This window comes from Embiotoca jacksoni, unplaced genomic scaffold, assembly GCF_022577435.1.
Source record: "Embiotoca jacksoni isolate LCO1_2020_lvr unplaced genomic scaffold, fEmbJac1.0.p SCAF_5, whole genome shotgun sequence".
Taxonomy (NCBI): domain Eukaryota; kingdom Metazoa; phylum Chordata; class Actinopteri; family Embiotocidae; genus Embiotoca; species Embiotoca jacksoni.
Window position 1 is genome coordinate 5,808,513 of NW_027185403.1, and position 27,808 is coordinate 5,836,320.

The window sequence follows — 27,808 nt, forward strand, 5'->3', positions numbered from 1 at the left end:
TTCACAATCATGCTTTATTGTTGTTGATTTCTTATAAAAGAATCAAATAAAAGGCTCTTTCAAGATCTCACACACGTCTTAGTCTTTCAATCTTGCTGTATCCCGTTTTCTTTAACTAAACTATACTTTTCTTTACACCTTTAAGTCTCTTCATCTTAAATATCTTTTATTAGTTTGTGACTTCAAACCAAAACTTCATTGATTGTCAACACAAAATCTATCGTAGCACCAATACAATAAAACTGTACTTTTGCTTTTTTTTCTTTTTTTTTTTTGAAATACTGTTTTTGAATGAGGAGGAAAATCTCAGAATAAAGGGATCCTACATTTCATAATGAAGCACCAACCATAGAAAGCATTTTTATAGATAGGGTCGTCAGATACACAAGAGGTCAAATATATTAATGACTATTAAATTAAGCACAACAAACAGTGTAAATAAAACACTGCAACACAAAGCACTCTGGGATCCGGAAACACCATTATCGGGAGGTCGGGGACAGTCGTGTCTCAGCTCCTCTGGACTCCAGAGATGGTACAACTTTTCCTCTGAGAGAGATCCACAGGATTCTGTATCAGTTCAGGAGGTTAGTGGAGAACACTACGATCTGTCCAGTTCTGTAAACAAACTCTCAATCTCAAGGTCCAAGAAGGAATTATTTCATACTGCCAGCAGGGACTGAGTCAACTTAGCGCTGCCCGGGCGTACTAATGTGGAGGAAAAATAAATGCCGTAAGGTATCAGAAACGTCCAGTGATGATCTCTTGAGCATGATAAAGTGAAAAATGGAGGAAATGGAAATGAGGCTGGGAGCTGGGCGAGTGATTATGTCTGAATATTATGTGCCATGGTCTCTTCTCTGCAGGTCTCCAGATCTCCCAGGTTGACAGAGAAACCGTCTGGGCCAGTGGCCTCCCTGACTTAAGCGTCTTAGCTTTACGCAAGAGTTCTCCAAGATAAAAGCCTCGGATTATCTCCCATCGAAAAATATCGCTTTCCCTCAGGGACAAACTCAAACAAAAAGTCCTAAATGTTATCCGTCCCTTGCCACAAGAATACATTTATATAACCAAATGTGTTTAACCCTGATGGCAAGATATACATATACACTACCAGGTATATACATAATCAATAAAAAAAGGTTTGCTCAATAGTTCTCGTGTATTCAAATAAACCTATACTGTAGATAGGAACCTGAAAGCTGCTTTCCAGCACTGACCACTCCCGTGTGCAGGTCCTTGAGATCACTTCTGTCTGAGGTCAAAGGTCATCGGTGGAGCCTCGTGTCAGCCGGAGTTAGAACCCATGACCCTCGTTACATCGGACGGAGAGGTTTCCTCTGACCTGCAGGAAAGGACTCGGGCTGACAAAATGACAAGAGTTCGTTGGGTGCGGTGTAAGAGAGGCTATCGGCTGCGAGGCTTCCCTGTGTTTGTCAGCGTCTCTTCCTCCTCCTCTTCCTCCTCTTCATCCTCTTGTAGGATGTGAATAGAGGAGCCCAGTAGTCTCTGGAGCTCTGGCACACAACGCACCAGATCCACAAGGCCCTCCTCCTCATCCTCCTTCTCCTTGTCATCCTCCTTCTTTTTGCCTCTGTAGGGAGAAGCTAAAGCGGAGCTCACCTGGCTGACGGATACCTGCTTCCACAGCTCGGCGCGCGGCAAACTCACAACCTCGAAGTGTGGGTATCGCGCCCGAAAGATCCGCGCCGACATCTTCAGGCGTTTCAGGACTTCTGTCAGGAGGAACCAGTTGCAAAAGCTGCAGGAGAGAAATGTTTGACGTTAGCTGTAGGTTCATGTACAGAACGCGAAACATGAGGTTTCCACGCTTTAAACGGGAAGTTCCCTCAAATGAACACACAGTGTGGACGAGGGCTCCAATTTTTCCATTGCATTGCATTTCAGTCACAAGGTGGCGGGCGGTTTGACAGACATGACGACAACAACAACAACAACAACAACTTTAAACCATAAAGACATGTTTATCGTGCGTGAGTATCATTTACATTGTAAGTGTCAGAAAGCAGTAAAATGAGCTGCTGTAACTCAGCCATCACAGCTCTGGGGGAAAAAAAATGACATAAAAACTCTCAAAAATAAAATCCTCGCCTGTCGGCCTGCGTCCCCACAGCACCTGCAAACTACTGCTGAGGCAGCAACATCCTCATCTGAAGTTTTTTTTTATCCAGCCTGATTCTTTTTTTATTATTGTCCCGACTATCTCGGTAGAAATACTGTAAACAAAACTCGTCATACTTCTTCATTTCATTCACATTTCCCTGTTAACTTTTTGCACCCTATCTGACCCCAATTACTATATTTCATTAACATATTGTGCAACAGCAACCAAATTTAGATGTCATTTGTGTGTTTGTAACAGTGCAGTGACATGATCAATATAAATGACTTCAACAACAGTCACAGTAGTCAACAGTTTTGCAGAATTTATGTTAGTACAAAGTCCTGACATGATTCCCCAAAATAAAATCCTACAGTAATTTTTAGTTTGTGGAACCAGATGCTGACACAAAGCCCCCCCCCATAATTCTTGATAATTACGTGTGGTCTGTGTGAGCTCACCCTTGTGTTAATGAGACCTGGACGTGATAGCAGGGTAGGAGAGGCTCGGAGGAGAACTCGAAAAGAAGGCAGTCTTTGTCCGAGTCCCGCTCAGTCTTCACCATTATGTTCTCCTCCAGCTCCGGGTTCTGCTCGGACAGCAGGAAGTCCCAGCACGGGTCCTGGTCTGTCTCTGTGAAGTCAAGTACACTGAGGTGAGAAAAAGAAGAAGAAGAAGAAGAAGAAGAAGAAGAGGAGCAACTACCACTGAGCTGATACACGAGGTCTGAACTCCCTCTAGTGGGCAGTTTGTTCACACTTATGACTAATTGATGTCACTGATCTCTTAAAGGGACACAAACTTTGTGAATGCAGTCAAAGCTTTATGTTTATTCACCCTACATAGAAACACAAGGATATATCAATTTTAGCCGTTATTCACTGGTTTACTTCCTATTTCCCCCCCCCCTTTTGAACACAAAGAGGCAGAAAAAAACAAATCGCAGTTTAAGGTTTTCTGTTTTCTTGAGTTCGTGCCTGTGGAGGCCATTTCTAATTCTGTACGAGTATTAATGGATTCTAAAGCCAGATATCCTCCAGTCACTCGGCGCACTGGACTAATCTGACTCTGCCAACCTATTGCTCAACGAATTCTGTGACAATAATCTGGAACCCTGATCACATTTACGGTTTGCACAGCCACTCTGAGGGCGGACCCATCAGCAACCATTGTCTGGAAGTCGAGCGTTCTTTTCTAAATGTAGTTGCAGCGGTCGTAGAGTTTGGGCGTAAATGGTGGTCAATGCCGATTGGTTAAAGATTGCTCCAACAGTTGAAAAATGAACCCGAGGTCTACGCCCAGTGGGCTGCAACAACAATTCCCCATAGCCAGACTCATATATTTATACAGTGAAATTTGGGTCTGGAAACTCCAGGCTAGGTAGAGATACCAGCAGAAATACCACACAGGCGAGGAATCAAGCCACTATTCAAATAGTTAAAGGAGGAAACATTATTTTGAATTCAATGAGTAAAAAAAATTATTTGTCGTTGATGTGGGGACAAAAATAAACTTGCACTTTTTAAAAAAATTTTTTTATCTTTAATCTCCAAGTATATTCAGAAAGATGCGGTCTACATTCTCTTTAGTCTCCCTCAGTTCTTCCATGCAACTCTAATCCCGTTCTCCCTCCGCTGGATAACAGGCTCCCTATGGCTGTTTACAACACAACACCGATGCTCGTCCTTAAAACTAACACTGCTCCACGTCCCAGCGGCCACCCGCGAGCCCAGCCTACAAACCAGCTTCCATTTCCTGCTGTGACCTGGTCGCTGCTCCAACAAGCCTTAAAGCTTCAAGGACAGCGGAGCGATGAGATTTCAACCGCCTTCCTGCCCCCGCGTTTACAAATTAAAACAGGATATTTGATTGATCATCGGGCTGACATTCAGCTGACAGACTGACAGGTTTCTTACCAAACAAGGAGCTACCGTAGAAATCCCAGGGTAAACTAAGATCCTGTTCATTGCGGCCTTCCAGGTCTGTGAAATATTCTGTAAAAAAAAAAAAGAAAAAAAGAACACATCTTGTTTTTATTTTTTCCCCACAATTGTGACAGTTTACATGTTATGACTAGTAGATGAAAACATTTGGACAGGTCTCGACACTAATGCTTTTTTTTTTTCCTTGTCACAACCGAGAAAAAAACTTGCGATGGGACAAGTGTAAAATCGTTGGCGGTTGTCTGAATGGAAAGCACAGTACATAAAAAGCAGTAGCTCGCCTTTGTGATACGGTGCGCTTTATTGCCGTGTGCCGCCTATCTAAGGAGGAAACATGCACGCTTGTTGTATCAGGTACTGAGCCTTCATCTGGCCGTTTATCGGGGGAGATATGGCGTGAGACTAATACGCTGCGCTAAACACCGATAGCGCAGCAAAGTCAGTAGTAAAAGAAACACGGATAGAAAAAAGCGACTTGTTCTTCAGCCGGGCAACGTGCTGGAGAGAATCCAAACACCATCGACGTGGAGTGAAAGCGAAATACAAAGCAAAAGACGTCATCAAGCCGGCGTTGGGCTTTGGCTCGGCTCCACTACGTCAAGCGAGAGGAACTCAAGCATGTTACAAGTTTCTAAGGAAGGCAGATTTGTAAATCAGGCTGAAACTGTAGATTATTTGAATTGTCGATTATCAGTTTGGTCCTTTAAAATGCCAGAAAATGCCGACCAAAGCAGAAGGCGCTGCCTAAAATTCCTCGTTTTGTCCCGGCCGACAAGCCCGCAATCAAAAGTTGTGTCATTTGTTATCGTGGAGGACGAAAATTAAATATTCACATTTAAGAAGCTGGAAACAAAGAATTTTCATTTTCATACACAAAACGACTCAATACAATTAATCAATGAGCAAAATATTTGGCAATGAATTATCTGTCGATTAATCTTTATAACTCCGTTTGTAAGTAATGAAATTACACGACTGATATATATATATATATATATATATATATATATATATATATATATATACATATATAAATGACCCGCTGAATTTTTATGAGCTAAAAGTTACACAAATTTGTAAGATTAAAAAAGCAGCCAATGGCAGTTTAGATAAAGTCTTCTTTGAAGACAATCATGGATTTTGTGTTGTAAAGGCTTCTACAGACTTATCAATATTTGATCATTAAGAAAGGAAACGAATGATTACTGAAAAGCCTTCGAATTTATTTATTTATTTATTTTTTAACTGTAAAGCATTTAGTTTGTGGGAACTCAACCTTCCAAACACATCAAGGTGAACTTCACCATTTACTGTTTATGTTGTGTCAGCTGTGTAGAAATTCAACTCCAGCTTCTCCTCTGAAAACGCAGGAGACCGAAGTCCCAAAGATCAACAAACAGTGTCATGTCATGTCAGCTTTGTGCATGTCACACTGGCAAAGAAACTGCTACACACCATTAATCAACCACTGCATCACACAACCATCAATAACGTACGTACTTGGCGAGCTCGACTCAACACAGTTTCAAGATGTTTTAGTTTACGAGGATGTTTTTTTTTTGACGACCAAATTGAGCTGCGAGACAACGAAACAATCTGAATCACACGTCTGACGAGTGACTCAGTTACTGTCAACCAGCGTGTGGAGACATGGAGGTTTTCTGCGGATATCTCGTACATGCTGCGTGCAACCTCTATTGTTTTCTTGCACACTGTGCCAAATGTGATGTAGTGGGAGTGGGCACAGAGTTTATTAATGTATTGACAAATTGCTTGATGGGGTGACTGAAAAGTTGGCAAATACGAGTGTAATTATTTATTTTTAATGTCTCATTAATGTCTCAATGCTCATTTAGCTTTATGAAAGCCTTTGGTGCCGTGTAGTTTACCGTGTCTAAAGTGTTTGTTGAAGATTTAAAATGCTCCGACGATCAATAGTCATCCAAAATGAGTTGTTGTGAAGGAAACGGAGGTGAATAAGAGGCGTGAACTACCTGTGAGGAAGGTCTTCATGCTTGTGCTGTGAGCCAGTTTGACCGGTGTGTGTCCGGAGTAGGTCGCCAGAGTCGGATCTGCGCCGTGGTTCAGAAGCAGCCAGACAATCGGGAGGTTATCACTCGCTACGGCATCGTGAAGGGGCCTGAAGGACGAACGAGCGAAACACAAATGACTTTCAGGGATTGTAAAACTTTAGATGACAGAGACAATGCAACTACACATATGACTCCTTTTAAAAAAGATTGAGTATGATCTTACCTTCATGCTTAAATTCGTTACACACACACACACACACACACACACACACACACACACACACACACGTAATTCAACTAACTAAAACCCCCATGATGCACCATGAAGCCTCACCGTGTTCCATCCTGGGCGCTGCAGTTGACATCTGCGCCGTGTTTCAGCAACATCTGGACAATCTGAGTCCACCCTCGAGAGGACGCCTCGTGGAGAGCCGTGTAACCGGCATTGTCACGCCGATTGACCTCCCTGATGTCCTTTTCAAGACAATACTGGACCACATCCTGCAGAGCAGAGGTAGGGGGAACAGACTGTCACTTAAACGTGTTTCAGAGAGGAACACTGTTCACCGAGCAAGTAGACAGGTAGGATTTTACCTGATAGCCCAAGCGAGCCGCACGTTGCAGCAACGTCTCCCCAGCGTTTTTATTGACGATCAGCCGACGAACCTCCGGAGGAATCTGCCTTTTGGGTGGAGAGTCTGAGCCACTGCTTCTTCCTGATGTGCTTTTCTTATTGGTTGGAGAAGACGGTAAACTTTTTGGAGTGGGTGGAGGGCTAACTAGTCTTTTTACAGCAGCACCACCATCATCCAGGACGGCGGAGGCGCCACGCTTGCCCAGACTGCTGCGTTTGGTTTTATTCTGAAATACAGATTTATTGATTAGCGCACTGTGAGAAAGGTATTCCTTTGTAATGCAATGCCAAGTCAGAGCAGTAGGTCCCATTTATCAGGAACCTGCGCTGCATAATCCCAGCAGCTATCATAAATGTGACAGACACAGAACTTCATCAGGCCACAGGGGGGCACTGTGAGCTTAAATATTAATGGTACCTCGCTCCGATCAACCCCGTATGACATCAAATGTTCATCATCCAGCAGAATCAGCAACTTACCTTCGGCTCATCACTGTCACATAAGTGTTTGCTTTTGAACTTCCTCTTCCCTGAAGGCTTATCGTTGCACTCTGGAGACTCCTCGCTCTCCTGGCAGCAGACCGATCCTGAGCGAGTGAGCGATGGTCTCCGTGGAGGAGCCTCTGGATTCGAGGCAGTGGGATTCGGACACTGATCCTTCTGTGGATCTGTGATGACACATTAGATTGACGGTTATGTCTGAGTGGTGAACCAACTGTCTTTTAAACACCGTCCATTATATCACTGATGCAGCTACGCAGCAGCTTCATCTGCCAGTCCTCACATGGAACAGTTGGAATATTGGATGCAATATTGTGGGTGCCGTTTTGTGCCGACATCAAACAGGCTGCTACTTCCTGAACCAATGGTCCTTGGCTTGGCCATCCTACCTGTTGAAACAGGGTAACTGCTGTCTACGAGCTACTCTGCTCTGCTTTTGCAATCATGAGCTTGCGTCTGCTATATTTCTGTTTCTTCTCAATATACACAACTGATGATGTGTCATATCCACACTAGCAGGCACATAATGGGGACTCCGATGCGGATATGAAACACCTCAGGAATATCAGCTGCACATTGCATACAAGTGCTGACTGCATAAATGTTATTTTTTGTTAGGTGTTAAATCTATTTCAGTATTTTTCACTTGTCAATTATCATATATATTTATCCATTCATATTTGTTTATTGTAGTTGTTTCATAAAGTTCTATTAATGCTTTTCCAGTGTACCTATTATAAAGATTTACATCCTCATTTAATTAATTTGTCCATTCCTACTTAATATGTTTTAACTACAAATGTCCCCAGGAAAGTGTTGCTAGTCAGTTCTGATTCGTTCATTCTCAAGTCATTACAGACTGACAGTCTGAGCAGATATTTTTGTGAACACCCCGAGGACTGACAGATACATGACGTCACGGTAATTAAAACAATTTTTAGGTAGAATTTTTAGGGGTAAAACATGAACACCCAAGATTTCGTGCCAAGATATGCATTTTATCTTACATTACTAAAAGACCTGTTATTATATATCCATAAACTTTGGAGCATTCAAGATTTATAAATCCTTCAATGAGCCATATTTGCTTGAAAAACAAATCTATAAATACAATTCAATTGGTCATTTTGTTATTTTCAGTTTGTTAAAACTGACTGAAATCTACCATCAGGTGCACTAAAGGAGATCAAATCATTAAATGTTGTTGATGCGCAAACTACAGAGAAATGTTAGGATATCATGTATATAATTGTACAGCGGCTGCACAATTATTCCACAGAGTAGAACAAGAATTCAGCTATTGTCAGAACTGATTCATTCCTCAGACATTTTTTAAAAGTAAGAATACTCACTTTATCTATGAAACTTTAGAAATGATGATAAATACCCGTCACAAGCCAGCACAGCCAAATGTTTTGTCACTTAGTGTGGTCAGCAGCCAAAAAAAGGATTAATGTATAATGGTATTAAAACAGAATGATTCAGGCTTATTTGCAAGGGCAATTAATCTGCTGATCATCAAGTAATTTTTGCTGAACAAATGAATTATCAAAATACAGGCCGATTAATTTTCTGTCAATCTAATCATTGAAATGCCAATCTAAATTTACTATCAATCAGCGACTCAATCAACTTTTCAATTCAGCCCTGTATTGTAAAAAAAAAAAAAAACGAAAGAGCTGTGGCACTCAAACTTTAAAGATTCATTCTATAACTTTATAAATTGTTGTTATCATATAAACACGGCTGGAAATGGTTAAATTACTAGTTAACTACCTGCTGGGATGTCCGTTCTCAGGGATTCTGCGACGCGCTCGCCATCTTCCAGCTTGTCCTTCTCGGTGATGTATTCACCAGTCTGATACTTCTTGCTACGACATCGCCGGCGTTTCTTGTGAGCGGGGGGGTCACCCTCTGCACTTGCTGCCTTGGCTTTGCCCGGAAGCACACGCTCGGGCACGGGGTTCGATCGCGGCCTCCCTCTCGGACGGCGGGCGGGCTGGGTGGAGGTCTGAGGGGGTGACGGGGAAACTGGGGGAGGAGGCATCGGTGGCGGAGGAGGGGAAGGCGTCGCAAAGCCCCAGAGGTCGAGTCGAGCGTCATCAGCTCGCCGTCGGCCTCTCCTCAGTCTTGGGAAGGAGCTCTCTGTAGTGTCGGCCTCCTTGCTGGGTACAGCAGAGCAGCTGAGGGACACTGAAGTCTCCACACTCTGAGGACTGCTGCCGCTGTCTGAAACGGATTAAATCACATCTGATTGTTACACTCACACCAACGTTTATGCCTAGAGACATACAAAAAAAATAAAAAAAAATAAATAAATACCAGATGATATGCGAGACATTTTCTGTCTGCACCCACAAACTACAAAACTACTGCAGCTGATTATGGGCTATTTGTCTCTAAAGCCAAAACTCTAAACCCAAAGTAATCCAACAGTGAGCTTCATGTCTGACACAACTGAAAGCATCCCTAAATTTGCAATAGATATCAGGAATGTGTGCCCTCCTTGAGAACTTCCAAGAGCAATGAATGTCACCGGATGAAAAGAAACAAATACTCTACCTGCTTTGTTGCGGCTTGGTTGCTCAGTCTTGTTGGGACTGATCTTGTCCCTTGGAATCGCCTCCTTACTCTGTGGGGTAAGTTTCCCTGCTGTCAGACTCGGCTCCAGCACAGGTGCACATTGCTTCTTCTGCTGAAATACACAAGGGACAAACGGAGCGCACTGTATTGGATGCTATTGATCACAAACCTTTTATGGTGACGGAGAGCCTGCAACAACCCTCGAGAGTTAAATCATCGGTCATCAATCAAAATTATGAAAGCGGAGCCTTGAATGACCAATTCAACGGTTAAAATCTTACAAGATGATCCCTAAGAGAGAAAATAAGAGATGAACATGGCATTGAAATAACCACACACTGATAATTTACCTTCTTGTTGGGGGACACTTTGGTTGGAGTTTTTTCTCTGTCTTGCTTTTTCTTCCCCGCAGCTTTCTTTAACAGGGCCGCTGGCGACTTCTCCTTTGCTGGCTTCTTAGGAGTCGTCTTCTTTTGTTTGATGGCGGCAGCTTTTGCTTTGGTTGGCGACTCCTCTTTGGTTCCGTTTGTTTTCTTCTCAAACTTGTCGCCTTCCCCCGCACACTGGCCCGTAAGAATAGACGCAACCATGCCCTCTAATTTTTCACCGGGAGGACTGTCTGACGTCCCACTATCTTTCCTCAATATCTCCCCCTCTAACACCTGGGCTAGTTTGCTCTCCATCCTGTTCCCATTTGTTGATGCATTGCTCCCAAAGAGGTGCGACTGGCCAGCGAGCTTTGAGGAGCCTTGCTTTGCTTGCAGTCCCATATGCTCTCCCTGACTGGTGTGTATGTCAGTGTTATTCTCCAAAGGCTCAGTGGCGTTCGCCTTCTCGTGTCTTTTGATGGCTGGAGTCAAATCCCCTTGAGAAGGCACAGCAGGCCATTTTTCCACAGACCAGTACGGTGGGTATTCAAAAGCAGAAGCGTGTTTAGATTGGTTGTCTTGGCTCCCAGTAAGCGGACTCAGATCATCAGCCTTTCTTGATGGAACAGGGGCAGCTTGATCCTCGCCTGCCATTGCTGTTGAATCAAGAGCTTGCTGCTTTACAATGGACGTAAGGTTAGACAGTGGACACTTCATTCTCTCCCACTTATCATCCTCAGGTTTGGACGGGCTGTGATGGGCACTCTGAATCTTACATCCATCTGTAACTGCAGTGCCTTTGGTCTTCGGAGACCCCTGTGAGATTTTTCTCTGAACAGACGAGGCTTGGTGCGGAAGGTGAGATGGCTGTTGCAAAGCTGGATTGACAGCAGTCGTAGAGTATGGCACCGCCGTTTTGCCAGATGCCGACTTCGGGTGAATCTGAGCATTGGCAGAGCTTAACAGGGCAGTGGTGAGGGCTCCCTTAGGGGGACAGTTCTTAGTTATGGCTGTGCTGGTGTTTTTAACGTGCTTGACACTGTGAGCATGTTGGTTACCCTTCATTAGACAGGATGGCTTCTTTCCTCCTGAGGCCAGATGTTCTCCTTGGTCAATTATAGAAATAAACTCCTGCTTTGCGAAACTCTGAAATTCATCTGCAAAGGTCCCTTTTCCATCTTTGCCCCTTAAAGTAGAAGCCAGTATGGGGCTAGCCACACCTACATATGTACCAGGGATGCTTTTTATTGAGTCCTGTGAAGATCCCTTACCCCAGGTAGGTTTGGGCTCTGCGACCTGGTGATTCTGAGGCCTATTTGATTGCTTTTGATGAGATCCATTTCTGTGGGTATTTGGTAAGATAGGGTATTGCACAGCGGCGCTATAAGTGGTGGAATGAGTCCGCTTTGAATTCCGAAAATCTCTCTGGTTTGATTCATTATTATGAGGCTGCATCGCAGTAACTGAGGGGTCATTTATGCATTTTGGCCGTTTTGATTTAGCGGACAAATCAAGAGGTACGTCTCTGGGTTCAATTGAACAAGCTGTGTGGTCCTCTGCAGCAGAGGGAGGCGTTGTTTTAAGAGAGCCCATGGTTGTCTTGTCTATGCTGTTGCCTTTCTCCACATGGTTCAGCAGTCTGCTCTGTGATGTGATGCTGGCCAGTGCAGAGCCACAGCAAATGGCAGCAGTTGGAGACAAGGTGTAGTGGGTGGGGGCTGCTGAGGTTAATGAAGGGTGCTGCAATGGTAGGGCAATAGCTGGTGAGGCTACCACAGAGGCTAAAGATTTGTGTTCTCCTACAGATTTTGCATTCTTTGTTGACGAGTGGTTCGATTTGAGTTTTGAGGTCGACGTGCCTGCCTTTTTCTCTGCTGCTGGAGTCCGGCCCACAGACAACGAGTAGGGATAGGTCCGCATGAGAGGTGTCCCTCCGACACCTGAGCTTTGTGGCTGAATTTCTTTTTGAAACTGGCTGGCTGTGGCTTCTCTCAGCGCTGCAATCTGTCCCAATGCTGGTGGAAGAGTAATTTTACAAAGTGGAGAGGAAAAATTAGTGGAAGGCAGGAAGGCAACAGGCTGGGCTGGTTTAAACATGGCAGAGCATTGAAACCCAGGTGGAACACTTTGCACAGATTGTGTTTGCGGGTGTGATTTCTTACTGGATGTCACATGGCTGTGACAGGGGTTGAGCGAGTCCTCCCGGTTGGCTTTTATACCACTTGACCACTGAGGAGTGGGGAAGACCCCAGCACCATCGGCTTTGAGTTTAGGCGCTTCTGCCCTTTTGTCTGTTCTCTTCTCTGAGCTGGTGAGGACTGAGCCGGACATTGGTGCATTGTTGGGCTGTTGAGGTGGTGAAAGCTCAGGGCTGTGATTATAATCGCTCGTGTCCAGGCAGGCTTTTACTGTCTTACAGTCTTTAGTTGGAGAGGTCTTGTTTTGCTGACTGAGGGTAACATCTCCTCTGAACTCAGGGGGTAGCGTCTGAGGGGGATTTCCCACCATACTAGTCGACGCTTTATTTGGAGCACTGATCTCTCTGCTCACCGTGCCTCCATCCCCTACATTCATTAGTGTGGGATCCACCTGAGTGATAAAAGAAGTCCAGCCCAGTGTTAATTAGATGAGAGGACAGAATGCTCTGATCAAGTAATGCAACTTCAACAGTAAACAAAAGTATTACCTGCATAGGTGTTTCTTTAGCACAACATGCCTCGGGGGGTAGCTAAGTCAGTCAGGTGAGAGTTTTGCTTGAAATGCTGCAGAAAACACAGGACAGAAAAAAAATGGTGTAAGTGTTGCTTTCATCTTAGTTACAGAAAAGATGTTCATTTCAATCTCCATCAAGGCATAAGGGGAATTCTTTGCAACCATCATTGAGTCAAAGTAATCAACCCCGGCCAATTGAAATCTTCCTTTCATCAAGACATGCTTGGTACAAATTTCCTCAGACCAGGGAGACAATTTCAGGCAGCAGTGCGAGGTGAGGAAAACTGATGGCACATATTTGTAGCGTAGTGCCCTCCGTTTTATTGGGTTGCACGTAGAAAATACTGGCAATTTGTCAGTGCTCATCTACCCAGAGTGTGAACTGTCTTCCCTAAGAGTTGTATATTCAGTGAGTGAACGGAGACCCCATGCACGCTGCAACGTGCAGCGATTAGGAACCGACAAACTCCCAGCAAAAAGATACCAACAACCAGATCGTGCCTCTCACATCGATGGCCAGAATTTTCCCTTGTTTTTCCGAGTTATTTTGCAAGTTAACCTCACCTTGAATATTCTGTTCAACCTATGTCGTTTATGTTCTGAATGAAAAAAATACGGAGACTGTTCATGCTACAACAGATCCCCAATGACGCTGCCCTCAGGCATACACAGAAGAATATTATAGGAAACCAAGGGAAATCTGTTTTGAGCGGAGCTATACTACTGTCAATCATATTCAATGATCCATCCCAGACAAACAAAAATACTCTTTGTGTGTGATTATTTTTTACCAAAAAGTCCAACAATTTTCTCAAATCAATCATTTCAATTGAACTTCATCTCCTCAATAAAGTCCATTCTGTGGAGTATATTCACCAGAGGCTGCATGGGTTCACATCACACTTACACATTTTAAACTACAATTCGGCTTCAAGGCAGTGAGATAAAATCACCCACGTTGATGACAGGGAAACTTTCCCCCTTCAGCAGATGAATGTGAAAACAACGTTCTAGTTCCAAGGAACGAAAAAGCAAAGCACATTTTTGAATGGACGGGACCCTAGATCACATTTTAATGTGGGTTCACTGAAAAGCCAGAGCGTGCACCGTCCCGCTGTCAAAGGAAAAAATGAAAAAAAAATACGATAAATATATCCTATGTGAGACTTGATATCAGCAGATTCTTAATATTGAAGGGTCACTAGGAAAACTGATGTGACGCTAATTGTTTTTGTGTGAGCAGTGTGATTTTTCACCGAGAACTGTTTCCGACGGTCATTTCAAACACAGGCTCTTGCTTGGACGGCCCATGACCCCTCGGACCCCGGCCGGTCCCCAGTAGGCTCATTCAGCAATCCATCCATGAAGCAATCAGCTGTGACTGCTCAAATGATCTTTTATTAGCCGGAGTCAGTGTGTTCTGTGTTGATTAAGTCATGCACAGCACTGGGTGACTGGAGATGAGCTTAAGTTTGGTGGATTGCTTATATAGTTAAAAAAAAAAAAAAAAAAAAAAAAAATGTATAACTGGATGGTTAATTATCTATGGTCCATGCAGCTTTAGACACTTATCACTCCTAAATTAAGACATGAAGTCCCACCCATCCCACTCGGAATACAAACCACAGGTAGCCAGGCACGCAATTATGAATAACAAGTAAATCCAGCTTTGTTTCATCCGAGAACAAACATTTGAAACACTACATCGGGCACACGCACGGCAGAGCAGCCCCTCGTATGTAGGTAGAGGTGAGCGCAGACGAGCGCATCTGCAAGTAAATGAGACGACTACAAAAGGGACTATGCAAAAAAAAAAAAAAAAAAAAAAAAAAGCTTTTGGGGGAATGGAAATGCATCACCCTCGAGTCAGTGAAACATAACGAAGATGAGGCACATAATGACTGACACACCAATCTCTGCTGGAATCTGCGAGAAGGGATCCAGCGATGCAGATACGGCTCTGTGCGAGGAGGGTCTGCATACATTACCGTACAACAGTTGCTTACAGCTAGTTTTGTCTTTGTGCTGCGATCGCGGTCTGCTCCGCCACAGCGTTTGAATTCATCCGCTCTGATGTAGGCCAGTAAATGTAGGCAGTAGTCCGCGCACACGCCGTGGGCGACCCTGCTCAGACGAAACAAAGTCAAGCCTGGAAATACCTTTGAGAACAACAACAACAAAAAAAAAAAAACAACAACAACAAAAAAAGACTGCCTCGAAAGAAAGCAAATCATTCTGTTTGTAGCCCACTTCCACCGGTCAGCTCGCTGTCCAAGCCCACGGCACAGAAAGACACACGTCCCAATGTCATATCGGGAAAGTGCACGATGCTTGTTGTGGCACCGGGGCACTCACAAAACAACACGTTTCCCTCCGTTATAAATATCAGCCGGGGGGGGAGAAAAAAAAAACACAAAAAAAACTCCGGAGAGCTCCGGGGTCGCTCTCTCTCTCTCTGTCTCTCTCGCTGGAGATGGCGAACAGTCACCATAATGAGAGAATGGCAACTGGCTCTCAGGTGATCGGTCCATCTGCAGGCAAACACGGGCACTAACTGAACAGAAAGGCTGCTCTCCCCTCTGAACCTTGTCTAAATAACGTGGAGCGGAAGGGATTGACGTGTTTTGAGATAAAAAAAAAAAAAAAAAAAAAGAAAGACGGATGTTGGGGGGGGGGGGAGAGAGAGAGAAATTATAGCAAGTGACAGGAGAGATTCCCCCCCCCCCCCCCATCGAGTGCCTGGCTGGGCTGCGACGTGGGAGCACAATGTGTCACATCTCCGCCTGATAAGGTAAGTCAACATCAATGGAAGCAGAGCAAAACAAACTCAACTCCCGACCACCATCACCCGCAAACCTGTGCTATAAGTGACACAACTTATTACACGGGCTCGTGCTGGTTGGTGCAAGTGGCCGCGGAAAAGAAAAAAAAAAAAAAAAAAAAAAAAAAAAAAAGGGGGGGGGGGGGCAAACAATATATTTAAGTCCGCTGACCACCACCTCCAGCACGGGGGAGGCTTCCAGCTCCATGCGCCGCGGAGTCTCCGCGGAGCCCTCGCACTCCTCGCGGTGGTTTTACATGTTCAGGCAGGCTACTGTTATTTATCCCCCGGCCCGACCTAACGTGAAGTGCTCCCTTAGTCTCTCTTATCGGCCCTTTTGGCTGGACCGACTGAGCCACTTCGCCGTTGAAAGGCATTCACCGAGCCCCGGACCCCACCGAGCCCGTCCTCTCCTCTCTCTCCTCTCTCCCCTCTCCTCTCTCCTCTCCGGCCCCCCTCTTCTGAGACTCTATCCGAAATATTGAATAAATCCCGAGCTAATCAGCAGGCGAGATAAAAAAAAAAAAAAAAAAAAAAGACGTCTAATGACACAAACAGTTACAAACCCCGCTCGTCCAGATGGCATGTGTACGACGTACAAGGCACGACTGTGGTACGGCCGCCGTCCAAGCCTTTCGCCTGTGCCGTCCGTGGCTGCTCACTAATCTCGACGGTTTTCGGTTCTAAAAGTCCAGGGGGGGGGAGGGAGGGAGGAGAGGGAGGAGGGGAGGGGAGGGGGCAAGAGGGAGGGAGGGAGGGAGGGAGGGGGGGGGCGTCAAGACAGTCCGTTCTCCAGTGTGGTGGGAGAGAGAGCGAGGAGAGAGAGGGGCTGAAGGGTGACTGTGACGGCATGGGAGATGTAGTGCTCGGCTATCCACGCCCAGGATTAGACGCTGGAGAGGCTGGGAGCGGTGACGACTGCAAGTACCGGCATGCAACGCGAGCTCCAGCCGCTCAAGGGGAATAAGGGAGAGGGTGAGAGGAGGAGGAGGAGGAGGAGGGGTGTGTGGGGGGGGGGGGAGACAGATCGCGACCAAAGAGTGTAACGGTGCGCTAAACTAACAAGGCTCATCGGGGTAACGAAGTAATGAACTGTGTTTGTTTTTGTTTTTGAAAACAAAGGAGGCTCCGAGTACCGGCGACTGTCTGTCTGCGTTTCGGTGTCCGGCAAGTCAATTAACAGTCAGCTGTGGGTGATGGTTTCTAAATGGCATTGCCAAAATATATTAAGAAAAAAAAAAAAAAAAAAAAGAGTGAGAGCGGTTTGGGTCTGTTGCAGGGGAATTAACAAGGAGGAAGCAAGACTGTTGGAGGCGGATCAGGCTGCTAAAGCTTGGAGGAGATGGGGGGGTGGGGGGGGGGGGAATTTCTACTGATTTCTGCGGAGCATTTTCAAACATAAAACCATGTGAGGCATCAAAGAAGTTGTAGTCATGTTAGATGATGTGATGGATCTAACTTCACTACTCTCACGAGGTTGAGCTTCAAACACAGCTCCGACCTCCATCAGCTCATTTGTATTAAGAGCCCCGGAAAGACACAACTTTTGCTTCCAAGGTGACAAAGGAGTCTTTTGCAAAAATTTCCACTTGTGTGTTCTCAGCGTTGATATTAAACAAGCTGTATGATTATTTCCACATTGCTTTTAAACCAAAAGCCATATTATCAACCTGTAGAGCCAGAATTATTTTCCTCACAAGACATATTGCCCCCCAAATTGTCACCGAAAAGCAGTAAAAAGCACAATTAATCCGACAATAACTAAAAGACAAATCATATTTCATGGCAGCTTTCCTTCCCTTGGGAGGACATTCGCCTCGTACATATTGTCGACAATGAAGTGGGCTGAATAAATTCACACTGAAACCTGGGTTTTCACGCTTCCCTTGATTTGGGCCAGGCCTTTATAGTCCGATGCTGTAAAACACAACTGCTAATAAACACTTATAATGAATATATGAACAAAGACATGCCTCTTCATTTCCCTGTCATTCACTTCTTGCAGTGCCATGTGTGTCAAAACCACATTTCCTGTAACTGGTTGGGTCAGGTTTTAACTGGATTCATGATTTTCTACAGAGAAGTGGTTTTGAGATAAGTTCAGAGCAGAACTACAGTTTGGATGAAGGCGTATCTTAGCCCCCAGCTTCCTATCCCATATTTTTGGAGGAAAACCAAGACAGCAGAGCCGATTCAGGAGGACAACAGAACTGCGCTGAGGTCAAGCCGAAATTGACCAGGATCCTTTACAAATGCGAGACACAGCCATGAAGAAGGAACGGCTCTAAAGGTAATACGATGTTCAGTGGAAGCTCTCCTGAAGATATAATGTGCCGCATTTGTGACAGAATAAAATCTACTTTACTTCTTACAACTTTTTCTTTATTTTCAGTTTCACACTGAAATGCAGCCAAACAAAGGCATGGCGGTTATATATGTGTGTGTGTGTGTGTAGCAGCAGCTTATGTTGTGAGGTGAAGGACACCACATATGCAACTTCCAGTCATACGCAGACAAACAAAAGTTTGAGATACTGTCTGTAGAGCAGAGGATTTGCACTTGCCTGGTTCTCCCCCAAAGATAAACAACCACAGGATATTTAGCTCTCTTCCTCTATAATCACATTTACGCACAGTGGTTAAGCAGCACAGGTTACCCTGCTGTAATTAGGCCACTTGTCTTACCTGAATCCTGAAAGCAGTGCAGGCCTGCTGTTTACAAGGGTATCCGCTCCTCTAGGCCAACAGATTTCCTACTTTTCTCAACACTTGCGGTGGTGAGGAAATAACCGTGCACACACGCGTACACGCGCACACAGCGAGGCTGACATCGTCGTGTGACTGAAAGAGTTTGTTTACTACCACGCGTGATCCCGCGTCGTTCCCGGCCACCACGGCGGTGCAGGACAACGATCCTGTCCATCCGCTGAGCACAGCGAGCAGAAACTATTTCGCCGCTTCCCTATCGCGGAGTGGATCGGTGTGTGTGTGTGTGTGTGTGTGTGAGAGAGAGAGAGAGAGAGAGCCTCTAACATGCCCTTCGCCATTCGCTCAGTAATGGCTGCGTGCAAAGCAGCCAAATCGTTGACAGATGGCCAAATGTGAAATTGGGAACCAAAAAACGCCGATCAGTTTAAAAAAAAAAAAAAAAAAAGAAAAAGAAAGGGGGAGAAACGTGTCGGCGCAAGGCAGGAGTATCACAAAGTCGGCAGCTGACACATCGCATTGTGTCTGAGCCGGGGTAACCCGGAGACCTCAACGACCGCGCAGGAGCTATCCCGGTAGTGACCGGCTGCTCGGGGCTTCACCAATTATAGACGAGTTTGGTTCACAGGCTCCACATCGGATGTCTGAAGCTGTGGGGTTAAAAAACTTGGTATGCATGCAATTATAAATCTATCGAGCGGGGATGTGGTATTCCGCACATGCACTGTGACAACTGCGATAGCACAGATGAAGGCACGTTGTTTATTTCGCAGGCCTGATTTTTTTTTTTTTTTTTTTTTTTTTTTTAAGTATGTCGTCTTCAAAGTGGGCATATATGGTAATCTATCTGCGAGTCATATTGGAGATTATCGACCCCGTTTAGGCCGCCATGCTTCCGAGCGACGAGGATGTCCCGTCTAAGTTCGTGGTTCACCTGGTCAATATTGAATGTCGAGGTTGGGAAGGCGGCGGGAGGTGAACGCTGAAGTCAAAATCCAGCGCATTATTCTTCCATCTTGTATAAGTGATGAATTATTCTACAGTAAACGAAGGGAGGATGGCAGCCGATCACAGAAACAGTCAAGGGTGATGTTCTTATTTTCCAGGTTAATGGATGGCCCGATGCGCCGTCCACATAATATCTATCTGAAATGGAAATTGAACACTTCACATTTAGTTCCTGTGTCAGCGTTTGGCCAGCCGACTGCATCCACAGCCCGGCACGCATGGACAGCAGACTCATGGATGTCATCTCGGTACACAACTTGGCTGTCCATACATGTGACACGAGCCTACATATTGCTGTGGGATAACAGCGAAACATAGCCGCAACTACTGCGGCTCCTGCAAGACACCAACAACTATAAAATGCAGATATCCAGGTCAAAGTTTGGCAGAGTTTTACTCGCCCTCAATAGCGTTGTGCAATGCCCCCTTTAATGCCCCCTGCTCGCCCGTAACGCCTTTGTTATTAGTAATCGCATGGTATTGCACCGTCTTACCTTGCGCTCCGAGCTGTCTACAACCACAAAGCCTGCACACAGCGCAACAAGCTATTGTTGTGTCTACAGAGTCTTCGGTGCGGGGCCAAGGAGGTGATTTTGAAGTAGGATGAAGACAGTATGCAATTTTGGCTTGTCCTCGCGATCTTCCCTTATTGCCAGTTTTCGGTCTGCAGCAGCTGGAGATGAAAATCGCGCACCCTGGGTCCTAGCGCCGGATAAAGCCCTACAGGTGAATAACAAACAGACTGATGCTCGGTGGGCTCCGGTCTTTAATCGCAGGCTTTGCTGGAGTCAGACGTATTGACCAGACTCTCTCGCTTTTTACCCACAAAGATTCAAAGATGTAGGTATTCTGGAGGGCACTTAAAAAAAAAAAGACGTGATAAACTGTAGCTAAATTTTAAATAAGCGTGCCCTCAAGTGCAATTACGCAGACCATGCATTACTTTAACAATATAATAATGGTCTGAGGCTGAAAGCTGTTCTTTGGACTTGCGCACAGTCCTGACCAGCCCAGTTAGCCTCACGGTGGCTCACTGCAGACTGATTTAATTTCTAACCAAGCCATCCAGCTAATTGTAGATTTTCATGTTTTAAAAAAAAAAAAAAGATAAATATATAAATGTTTAAATCAAAGTGTCCAAAAACTGCCAGGTGCACCCACAAGTCAAACTTTGAGAACAATTGCATTCAATGTTTAATATTTTGTCACCATGGCTGGAGAGTGGACCGGTCCAGCACAGATTCAGAGAGCATCTGTTTGTCATAAATCAAAACTTGTTGAAAAGTCAAAGAGTTCAGTGAGTATTAAGGATGACATAGTGATGTGTAAGGCTCAGTGTCTTTCAACATTGAACATCCACCCATACAGCTTCTGATCTATTATTTATTTTTTCGCTACAAAGAGCTTCACAGTTTAGACAGTGAAGCTGCATTATATCTGGTCAAGCAGTTCAAAGTTCTGTTTAAAGCACAGGCCTATGTAACCTGCACCTGTTTATTTTGGTTGATTTCAAATATTGCAGATATAACAACTGTATCAATATTGTTATATCAGCTGGTAAATACTGAAGTTTTACACGTTTTGAAACAGTATCGCCACATAGGTTGTTCGTCACCTGATCAAAATAGCTCTGTATATTATAAGTTGTGTGAGAAAAGCTCATGAGCCACTCAAATATCAGTATCTGCCTCACATATCTTGTTTTATGTGTGTTGTACAGCATTTTCAACGATACTTTTAGAGAGGTGTATCATTGTGAATTTGCTGAGGCAGGAAGAGCTGGACATGAGCTAGACAGCCTCTATTTCCTGTGTGAATGAATTGGAGGTTCAGGGCTAGTTTTCAAACAGCAGCGGCACTTGAGAGTGATGGTCAGTCTACAAAATGTTGGAGAATGTGGTGGCCTAATGGTGAAGTTTTGCCTCATAACGGAGATTGTTCGATTCCCGCTCAGTTGACGTTTGTTGCATGTCATACCTCCCTCTTTCTTCCTGTTTCCTGTGTCTCTCTGGACAGTCACCTGTTAAAATAACAAGCCAAGATAAAAATATGCACGGGCAGCATGGGGGCCTCTACGCCCCAAATGTCACACAACCGAATCACATAGACAGTGTCTGACATCATGTGTCGACATGCCAGCCAGTCCGTGGAGAACAAAAGCTGAATATTTTGCTTTCTAAAGTAAACCTCGACAAATGTATTATTTTTTCTAATGAATCACAGACCCTAAAAGTGTCTAAAGAGACTTTATGTATAGTTACCAGATCAGAAACAGCTATTTCTTGTTCTCTTGGTAACATGACACAAAGGAACGAGACAAGACGAACCACAGCGGATCTTCCAAAAGGACAAATATAGATGTTGGGCAAAACACTGCAGCAAAAGAAACAGTCTAATCATCATCAGTGACATAGATGCACATAACACTGCCAACGTCTAGTTTTCTTCTCTTTCTTTGTTTAAAGCTTCGGCTGGAATTACACACAGATGTCTTCCAGAGAAACCTGTGCCTGAAGTTTGAGGTCAGGTCATCCTGACAATTTAGTAATGGTTTAAGTCAGTGAACAAATTAGGAACGCTGTTAAAGAGTTAAAGGCCCAGATTGGCCATGACAGAAACCTCCCAGTAAACCTGCCAGTAATGGACACGGCCTCCAATAAAGTCGTGTTTAAACCATCTTCCACTGCAGGATGACCTGTGCAAGCTGGTTATTTGAGACACTGTCAGTGACTAAACTAACCCAAAACACAAAAAGACACATGTATACATGTACCCACCCTGATTTTGTGTAGTCATGCAATAGCGATGATTTAATATGCCAAGCTTTGGAAATATTTGCCTCTGATATTTCTAATGACATTCCAATACAATGAGGTAAATTTAGTTTATGTAAATGAACCATGAAAACATCAAAAGCAACATGACTTTCCAGAAACAGGGCTCTGGTCACTGTGGTTAATCTACAGACGTTGCCGTGAGCAATTGTCACAGGAAATACTGTACTTTGGACTGATGGAACAGATCATATGGAAACTGTTGACAGTGACGTCTGAAGATTATCCCGAGAAACTGGGACACTGCAGCCGAACTTTTTGTAAAGTTTTTTTTAGTAGCACAAATAAAAGCATATTTATCGTCATTTTACCTGGGTGGGGTCTAAAGCGTCAGACAGGACCGACCAAAAACACTCGGCTAGACACCACTGCAACGGAGTGATAAAACGTATGCGAGTAATTCTGATGACCTGACTCTTTATTCCAGATTTTGTTTCCGAGGAAGAAGAGACCCGAGTGGAAGAGCAAGATGGCATCCCAGAATGCGGATACTGCTGAAGCCACTAATAAAAAAAAAGGCTCGTGCTCTCTGTGTCGACTGAGTCTACACAAGCTCAGGCTCTCTGCAGGGTCGATAGAGTCATTGGAATCACAAGTGTTTCCAAGACGATGGCCATCAAAATGGCATCAGGTCAAAGGCGTCAAACGGTGAAGCTCGTGTCCTGTTAAAACTGGGAACACACTGCACAGTTGTAAGTCCCACTGTAACAACAGTTCAATTGCTATGGCTGATTTTCAAGATTGTAGAACGTCTGCACTGGTCTGCAACAAACAAGGCAGGCTACCATTGACAGTGGCAACACCTCATCATGAACGTAAAGTCTTTAACCTCTTTAAAGCTCGGTTTATTCCAAGTAGTCATTACGAATACAAACACATTCAACTTTGTTCGTCATTAAGACAGCTGTTACTCGTGTTGTTACTGTTCACAGAGACTCCAGTCTGCAGTGTAGTCCGACACACTTCACTGGAAACCACAGAATAACCATTTCACCTGTCTCTCTGTCTTGCTAATTGCCAACACGTGTACTTTCTACCACTCCCTCTGTTTTGGCAGGTTGGTTAAATAATGTTTAACCGTTTGTATTATTGATTCAGTTCTGTTCCTGGGAGCAACACTAGTTCACAAAAAGCAGGCAGCCGAATGCAACGGTCTGAATGGGGTAAACAAAGGTACACTATGGAAGATTTGACCACAAGCAATATGGAGCAATATTTTCATACGTGGGTCATGCTGTGTTTCTATTGTGCAAGCGCATGAGGACACACGTGCATATGCACCCGATGTGTTTAAAAGGTGCCCACCGACCAGTGGAGTTTTATTGTGAACAAAGAAAAGTTGTGTTTTACGTTTAGTGTTCCTCTAAAAATACATGTCAGATGCATTTTTAACCATTTGCAAAACTAATTTGTGACGTGTTTTAAATCCAGCATCGTTTATATCTGTGGGTGTTTCTGAATTTCAGGGCTGCATCCTTGGTAAGTGCATTTCCAGGATGCCACATCATCAAATCAAGACTGTTCCAATGTAAATCATAAAAAATCTGATCTAATAGAGCACTTTTGCCCCTTAGAGGTCTCAAAGAGAGAATTTTTACTTTCCATTCACCCACTCACGCACTGATGGTAACAGAGTTACCATGCAAGGTGCTCGCCTGCCATCGAGAGCATACTGTGTCAACTTCTGTCTTTGCAGTGCGGACTGGAGGAGGTGGGGATCAAACCGCCAACTCTGCCATTAGTGGACAACCCGTTCTGAGTCCAATGAATTTTCAAGGATGCATCAGGTGTATCCTCGGGGTCCTTAAAACACTCACGATCTTCTGCGCTCATGTAAGATCCTGTACTGTATGTGAATGTGCAATGACGCACCCCCTGAATATAAGGACTAACACAGCAATAGGAGGCGATAATGCTCCGCCTGGTTGTTTTTCACCTTTGAAAGGAAGAATGACGAACACCTGACATTATGTGTTCTCTGAATGCTACGAAGGGGTTTTGCCTCGTCTCTGAAGAACCCAACTTGGAGGGACCTGTCCTACCACGGACGCATCCTTGAGATTGACAAACACCCCATGTTTTAGTTACGAGGAAACATCTTCCTTCTTTTTTTTTTGTTTACAAATTGCTGAATTTCTTGGAGCAATATTGCCACGTGTAAATCAGTGATATATTGTGTAGCAGCAGGAATGTGAATTATGTTATCCGCCTGCATGTGCACATACACACATATGTGCTTCCTCATGTGCAGTTTGTTCACGGCATAAACAAAACGGGGGCCCCATTTAGACACTCAGAGGTCAAAAACCTTTACAGTCCTGGTTGGTTTCACCCTAATAAACCCACTGACAGCTGGTGAAGGAAACACCATAACAAACTCAGCAGTGAACCAATAAAGGCAACAACAAGTCTGCAAGCAAATGCAAAATATTTAAAAGAAATCGTCTTAACAAATGTTTCATGAGGAAGTAACGCACTGCGTGTTTGTTCCTCGTCAAGGATATATGCAATGTGAAACACTGAATGTCAGCATAACTTTGTTTCCAAGAAAACTCTCGAGGGCACCTTTAAGGTCATTCCATCTGTTGAGATTCACTACCACAAACTTTAATCTGTTAAAAAAAATGTAATAATAAAATTGTAAGAAATAATTGGATCAGCAGGATCTCAAATGTGTGGTCTAACATATTGCATATCGCGTCACCTCATGTAACACCATGTGAACACTGAGTAATCGTAAATTACTATTTAGAAACCACTTACTCTGTTGTAAAATATGTTTCTACAACTATATTGTTTACAAGAGAGCTTAAACAGAAAACTAATCAATTAGTTAATTGACAGATAATTAAACGACATAAAATTTCATGATCAGTTAATCCCTTAACTCGTTAATCAAACTCAAATGCCAAACATGATCGGTTTCCTGTTTTTCAACCGTGTGTATTTTCTACTTTTACTTGAAGGTTTTTACTCTGTTGGTCAGACAAGATAAGCTATTTGAAGATATGACAATGGGCTTCGGGAAATTGGGTCGGACGTTGTTGTCTGACATTGATTTAAGTAAGGAAATACTCATCTGATTAACTGCAAATGAAAACAAAAGACAGATGCAGCCCTCCACTTACATGACATGGTTCCTATTCATTCTTAAGTTGTATTTAAACTCTAAATATGATCCTGGACTGCTCTCTAGTATCACACACAAATAATAGTAGGGCAAATTCAGAGTCTGTTGCATAGATCTAGCATGTCCTGAATTTTGATCCTGCCCACATATGAATCCGTGTATTCACTCTGGGCCGCTGTGTCGGAGCCAGGATCGGTGAGAATACAAGCTCGGGCTGGCTCTCAAGGTGCGCTATTGTACCCCACATGATAAACAGATGCAGCTGTCATCCCCACGTTTTCTAGCACAGCGTCACTGCCCTTCCCTCGTTCGCATCTTTAGGGATGCTGGAGTCAAAATGGCTAAACATGGAAGAAACATATGTTTTGCTGTTCGGAAAAATTTGGTTTTGGAACATTTTCATGGTATAATGTGAATGAAGCATTTCCCATGCGAAAACTTCCACATATTTTTCCCAACATGTGGTAAACATGTGCCATACATGTGAGCACATGTGTCCGTGTGGAAAACATGGGAAACCTTGTGTTTTTTTCTGCAAGGGGTTTCCTAATTGAGGAGTCTTAATGTGAGCATCAATCAGTGACAAACACACTCAAAGCCCACTACTTCAGTGAAGGGGTGGGGGTGTGCATGCAGTGTGTGTTTGTGTGTTTGTGTGTGTGTGTGTGTGTGTGTGTGTGTGTGTGTGTGTGTGTGTGTGTGTGTGTCTGAGAAATGAGTTTTCTTGAAATGAATGAACAAATGTGCCGTTTCATGCAGCATATTGATAAAAAGCAAAACTAATGACGATTACCTTCACTAACATGTTTAAAAGAAAATGAATCAGACACTTTGCTTTGTGGTATTTTGTTTGTCTCAATCCAGTGGTGGAAAGTAACTAAATACATTTACTCTAAAGTACTGTACTTAAATACAATTTTGAGGTACTTCCATTTGAAGTAATACTTCCATTTATTTCTATTTGATGCTTCTTTACTTTCACTACACATTTCAGAGGGAAATACTGTACTTTCTACTCTATAACGACTATTGGACAGCTTTAGTCACTTTTACGATGAATATTTGACACACAAAATACAAAACATCGTTAAAGATTAAACCAGTGGTTTCAGAATATTTTGGCTTCTGATGTCTCACAGTGTGTAGTCGGAGTAAACTTTCAGATGTCTACATGAGTTGTTAACACCAAATAGAGATTTTTACTTGTTAACGTCTCAAAGTTTCATTTCAATGAATGTTGAAATGATCAAACAATCTAACAGAAAATCTTAAGATTAAAGAAAAGCTCCAAACACTGAAAACAGATTTGTAGATCAGAACTTTGTTTTTTTCTTTAGTTTTTTTTCTCCCAGTAATCATCTGACAACCCTCAGAGCTGTCTGCTGTCTATATATAAAACTGGATATAAAGTAGTTTAAACTAGCTGAACCTGCATCACCTACAACAGTAACATGCTGCTCATCCACTAATGCTTCAATATCATTAATCTAATGATGCTATTTATAATATTATTTCAAAGAGGACCAAACCAGTACTTTTACATTAATACTTTAATTACATTTTGCTGCTAATAAACTTAACTAGGACTTCTACTTGTTCTGGAGCATTCTTAAACTGCTCTATTGGTACTTTTACATAAGGATCTGAACATTTCTTCCATCACTGTCTAAATGTCTCACACAACCAGTGTATGTTTAAAACTTTCAGCTTGGGCAGTGTATCAGCTGTAAGAAATTAAAAATAAACAAGAATACATTGACTGACTAAATATGATTTGTTGTTAAGCACATTAGTCATGTGTAAAAACATTTTTTTCTTCATTGGTCATGGTCATTTTTTTCCCTGTCAGACAGCATTGATCTAACTTCATGACAGCTCTATCTTTTTGACAATACACTGAGGCGATGCCATATTTACAGTAACCTGAGACACAGTGTGCACCTTTCAGCAACCAGATCTCAAAGTTTGAATATTTACACACTTGATCAATGCTGGTCGGACAAGCCAAGTCGGCTGTTTTAACTACAAACGGTAATCCTGATTTGATACGTTGTTAGTTCCCGCGCATCCAGGCGGCAGGCTGGTAAACACGCCTGACTTGATCGTTTCACTTCACGAGGTGGCAGCTCGGATGTGGAGTGTTAGCAAAAGACGCCAAAGCTAAACGTCCCGGGAGGGCTCGACTCGTAAAAGCAGCAGCAGCAGCTAAAACGCAGCCAGGGAAATATCCAAGCGAGATGTACGACAGGAGACCGATGCTTACCCGATTCTTGGTTTGTCTGAACTGCAGCCCGCAGCGGAGGACAGAGGGTGTTACAGGAAGGCGCAGCGAGAGTCTGCGGACACTCGGCGCTGTGCTTTTGTCTTTATGTTGCGGACTACGAAACACCCTGGTCGGATTACGTCCATGTTTA

At 43.8% G+C, this 27,808-nt stretch overlaps 1 protein-coding gene across 9 annotated transcripts; it reads right to left on the reverse strand.

The window, feature by feature from the left end:
• Positions 1 to 27,723, reverse strand: bcorl1 (BCL6 corepressor-like 1). 9 transcript variants are annotated; one of them, XM_069171052.1, is made up of 13 exons: positions 16,284 to 16,449; positions 12,871 to 12,946; positions 12,347 to 12,773; positions 10,167 to 12,199; positions 9,796 to 9,928; positions 9,010 to 9,462; positions 7,213 to 7,400; positions 6,693 to 6,959; positions 6,433 to 6,599; positions 6,060 to 6,205; positions 4,039 to 4,116; positions 2,584 to 2,755; positions 1 to 1,762 (listed from the first exon to the last, which is right to left on the reverse strand). In XM_069171052.1, exons 2-13 carry the CDS (start codon positions 12,874 to 12,876, stop codon positions 1,408 to 1,410), a joined length of 4,425 nt encoding a protein of 1,474 aa, XP_069027153.1. In that variant the 5' UTR covers positions 12,877 to 12,946; positions 16,284 to 16,449; the 3' UTR covers positions 1 to 1,407. The 9 variants fall into 9 exon arrangements, with proteins under 9 accessions (XP_069027153.1, XP_069027147.1, XP_069027149.1 ...); XM_069171046.1 differs by adding an exon at positions 14,903 to 15,020 and having other exon boundaries at positions 10,167 to 12,773; XM_069171048.1 differs by lacking the exon at positions 16,284 to 16,449 and adding an exon at positions 27,658 to 27,723 and having other exon boundaries at positions 10,167 to 12,773.
• Between the last annotated feature and the right edge of the window lie 85 nt (positions 27,724 to 27,808).

What these genes read in the sequence shown, in the direction of transcription:
- bcorl1 (XM_069171048.1), bottom strand. An exon ending in CGGCTCGCTTGGGCTATCAG is followed by an intron (nt 6,600 to 6,692) that starts GTAAAATCCTAC and finishes TCTGCTCTGCAG; the next exon opens with GATGTGGTCCAGTATTGTCT. An exon ending in CATGAAGACCTTCCTCACAG is followed by an intron (nt 4,117 to 6,059) that starts GTAGTTCACGCC and finishes TTTTTTTTACAG; the next exon opens with AATATTTCACAGACCTGGAA.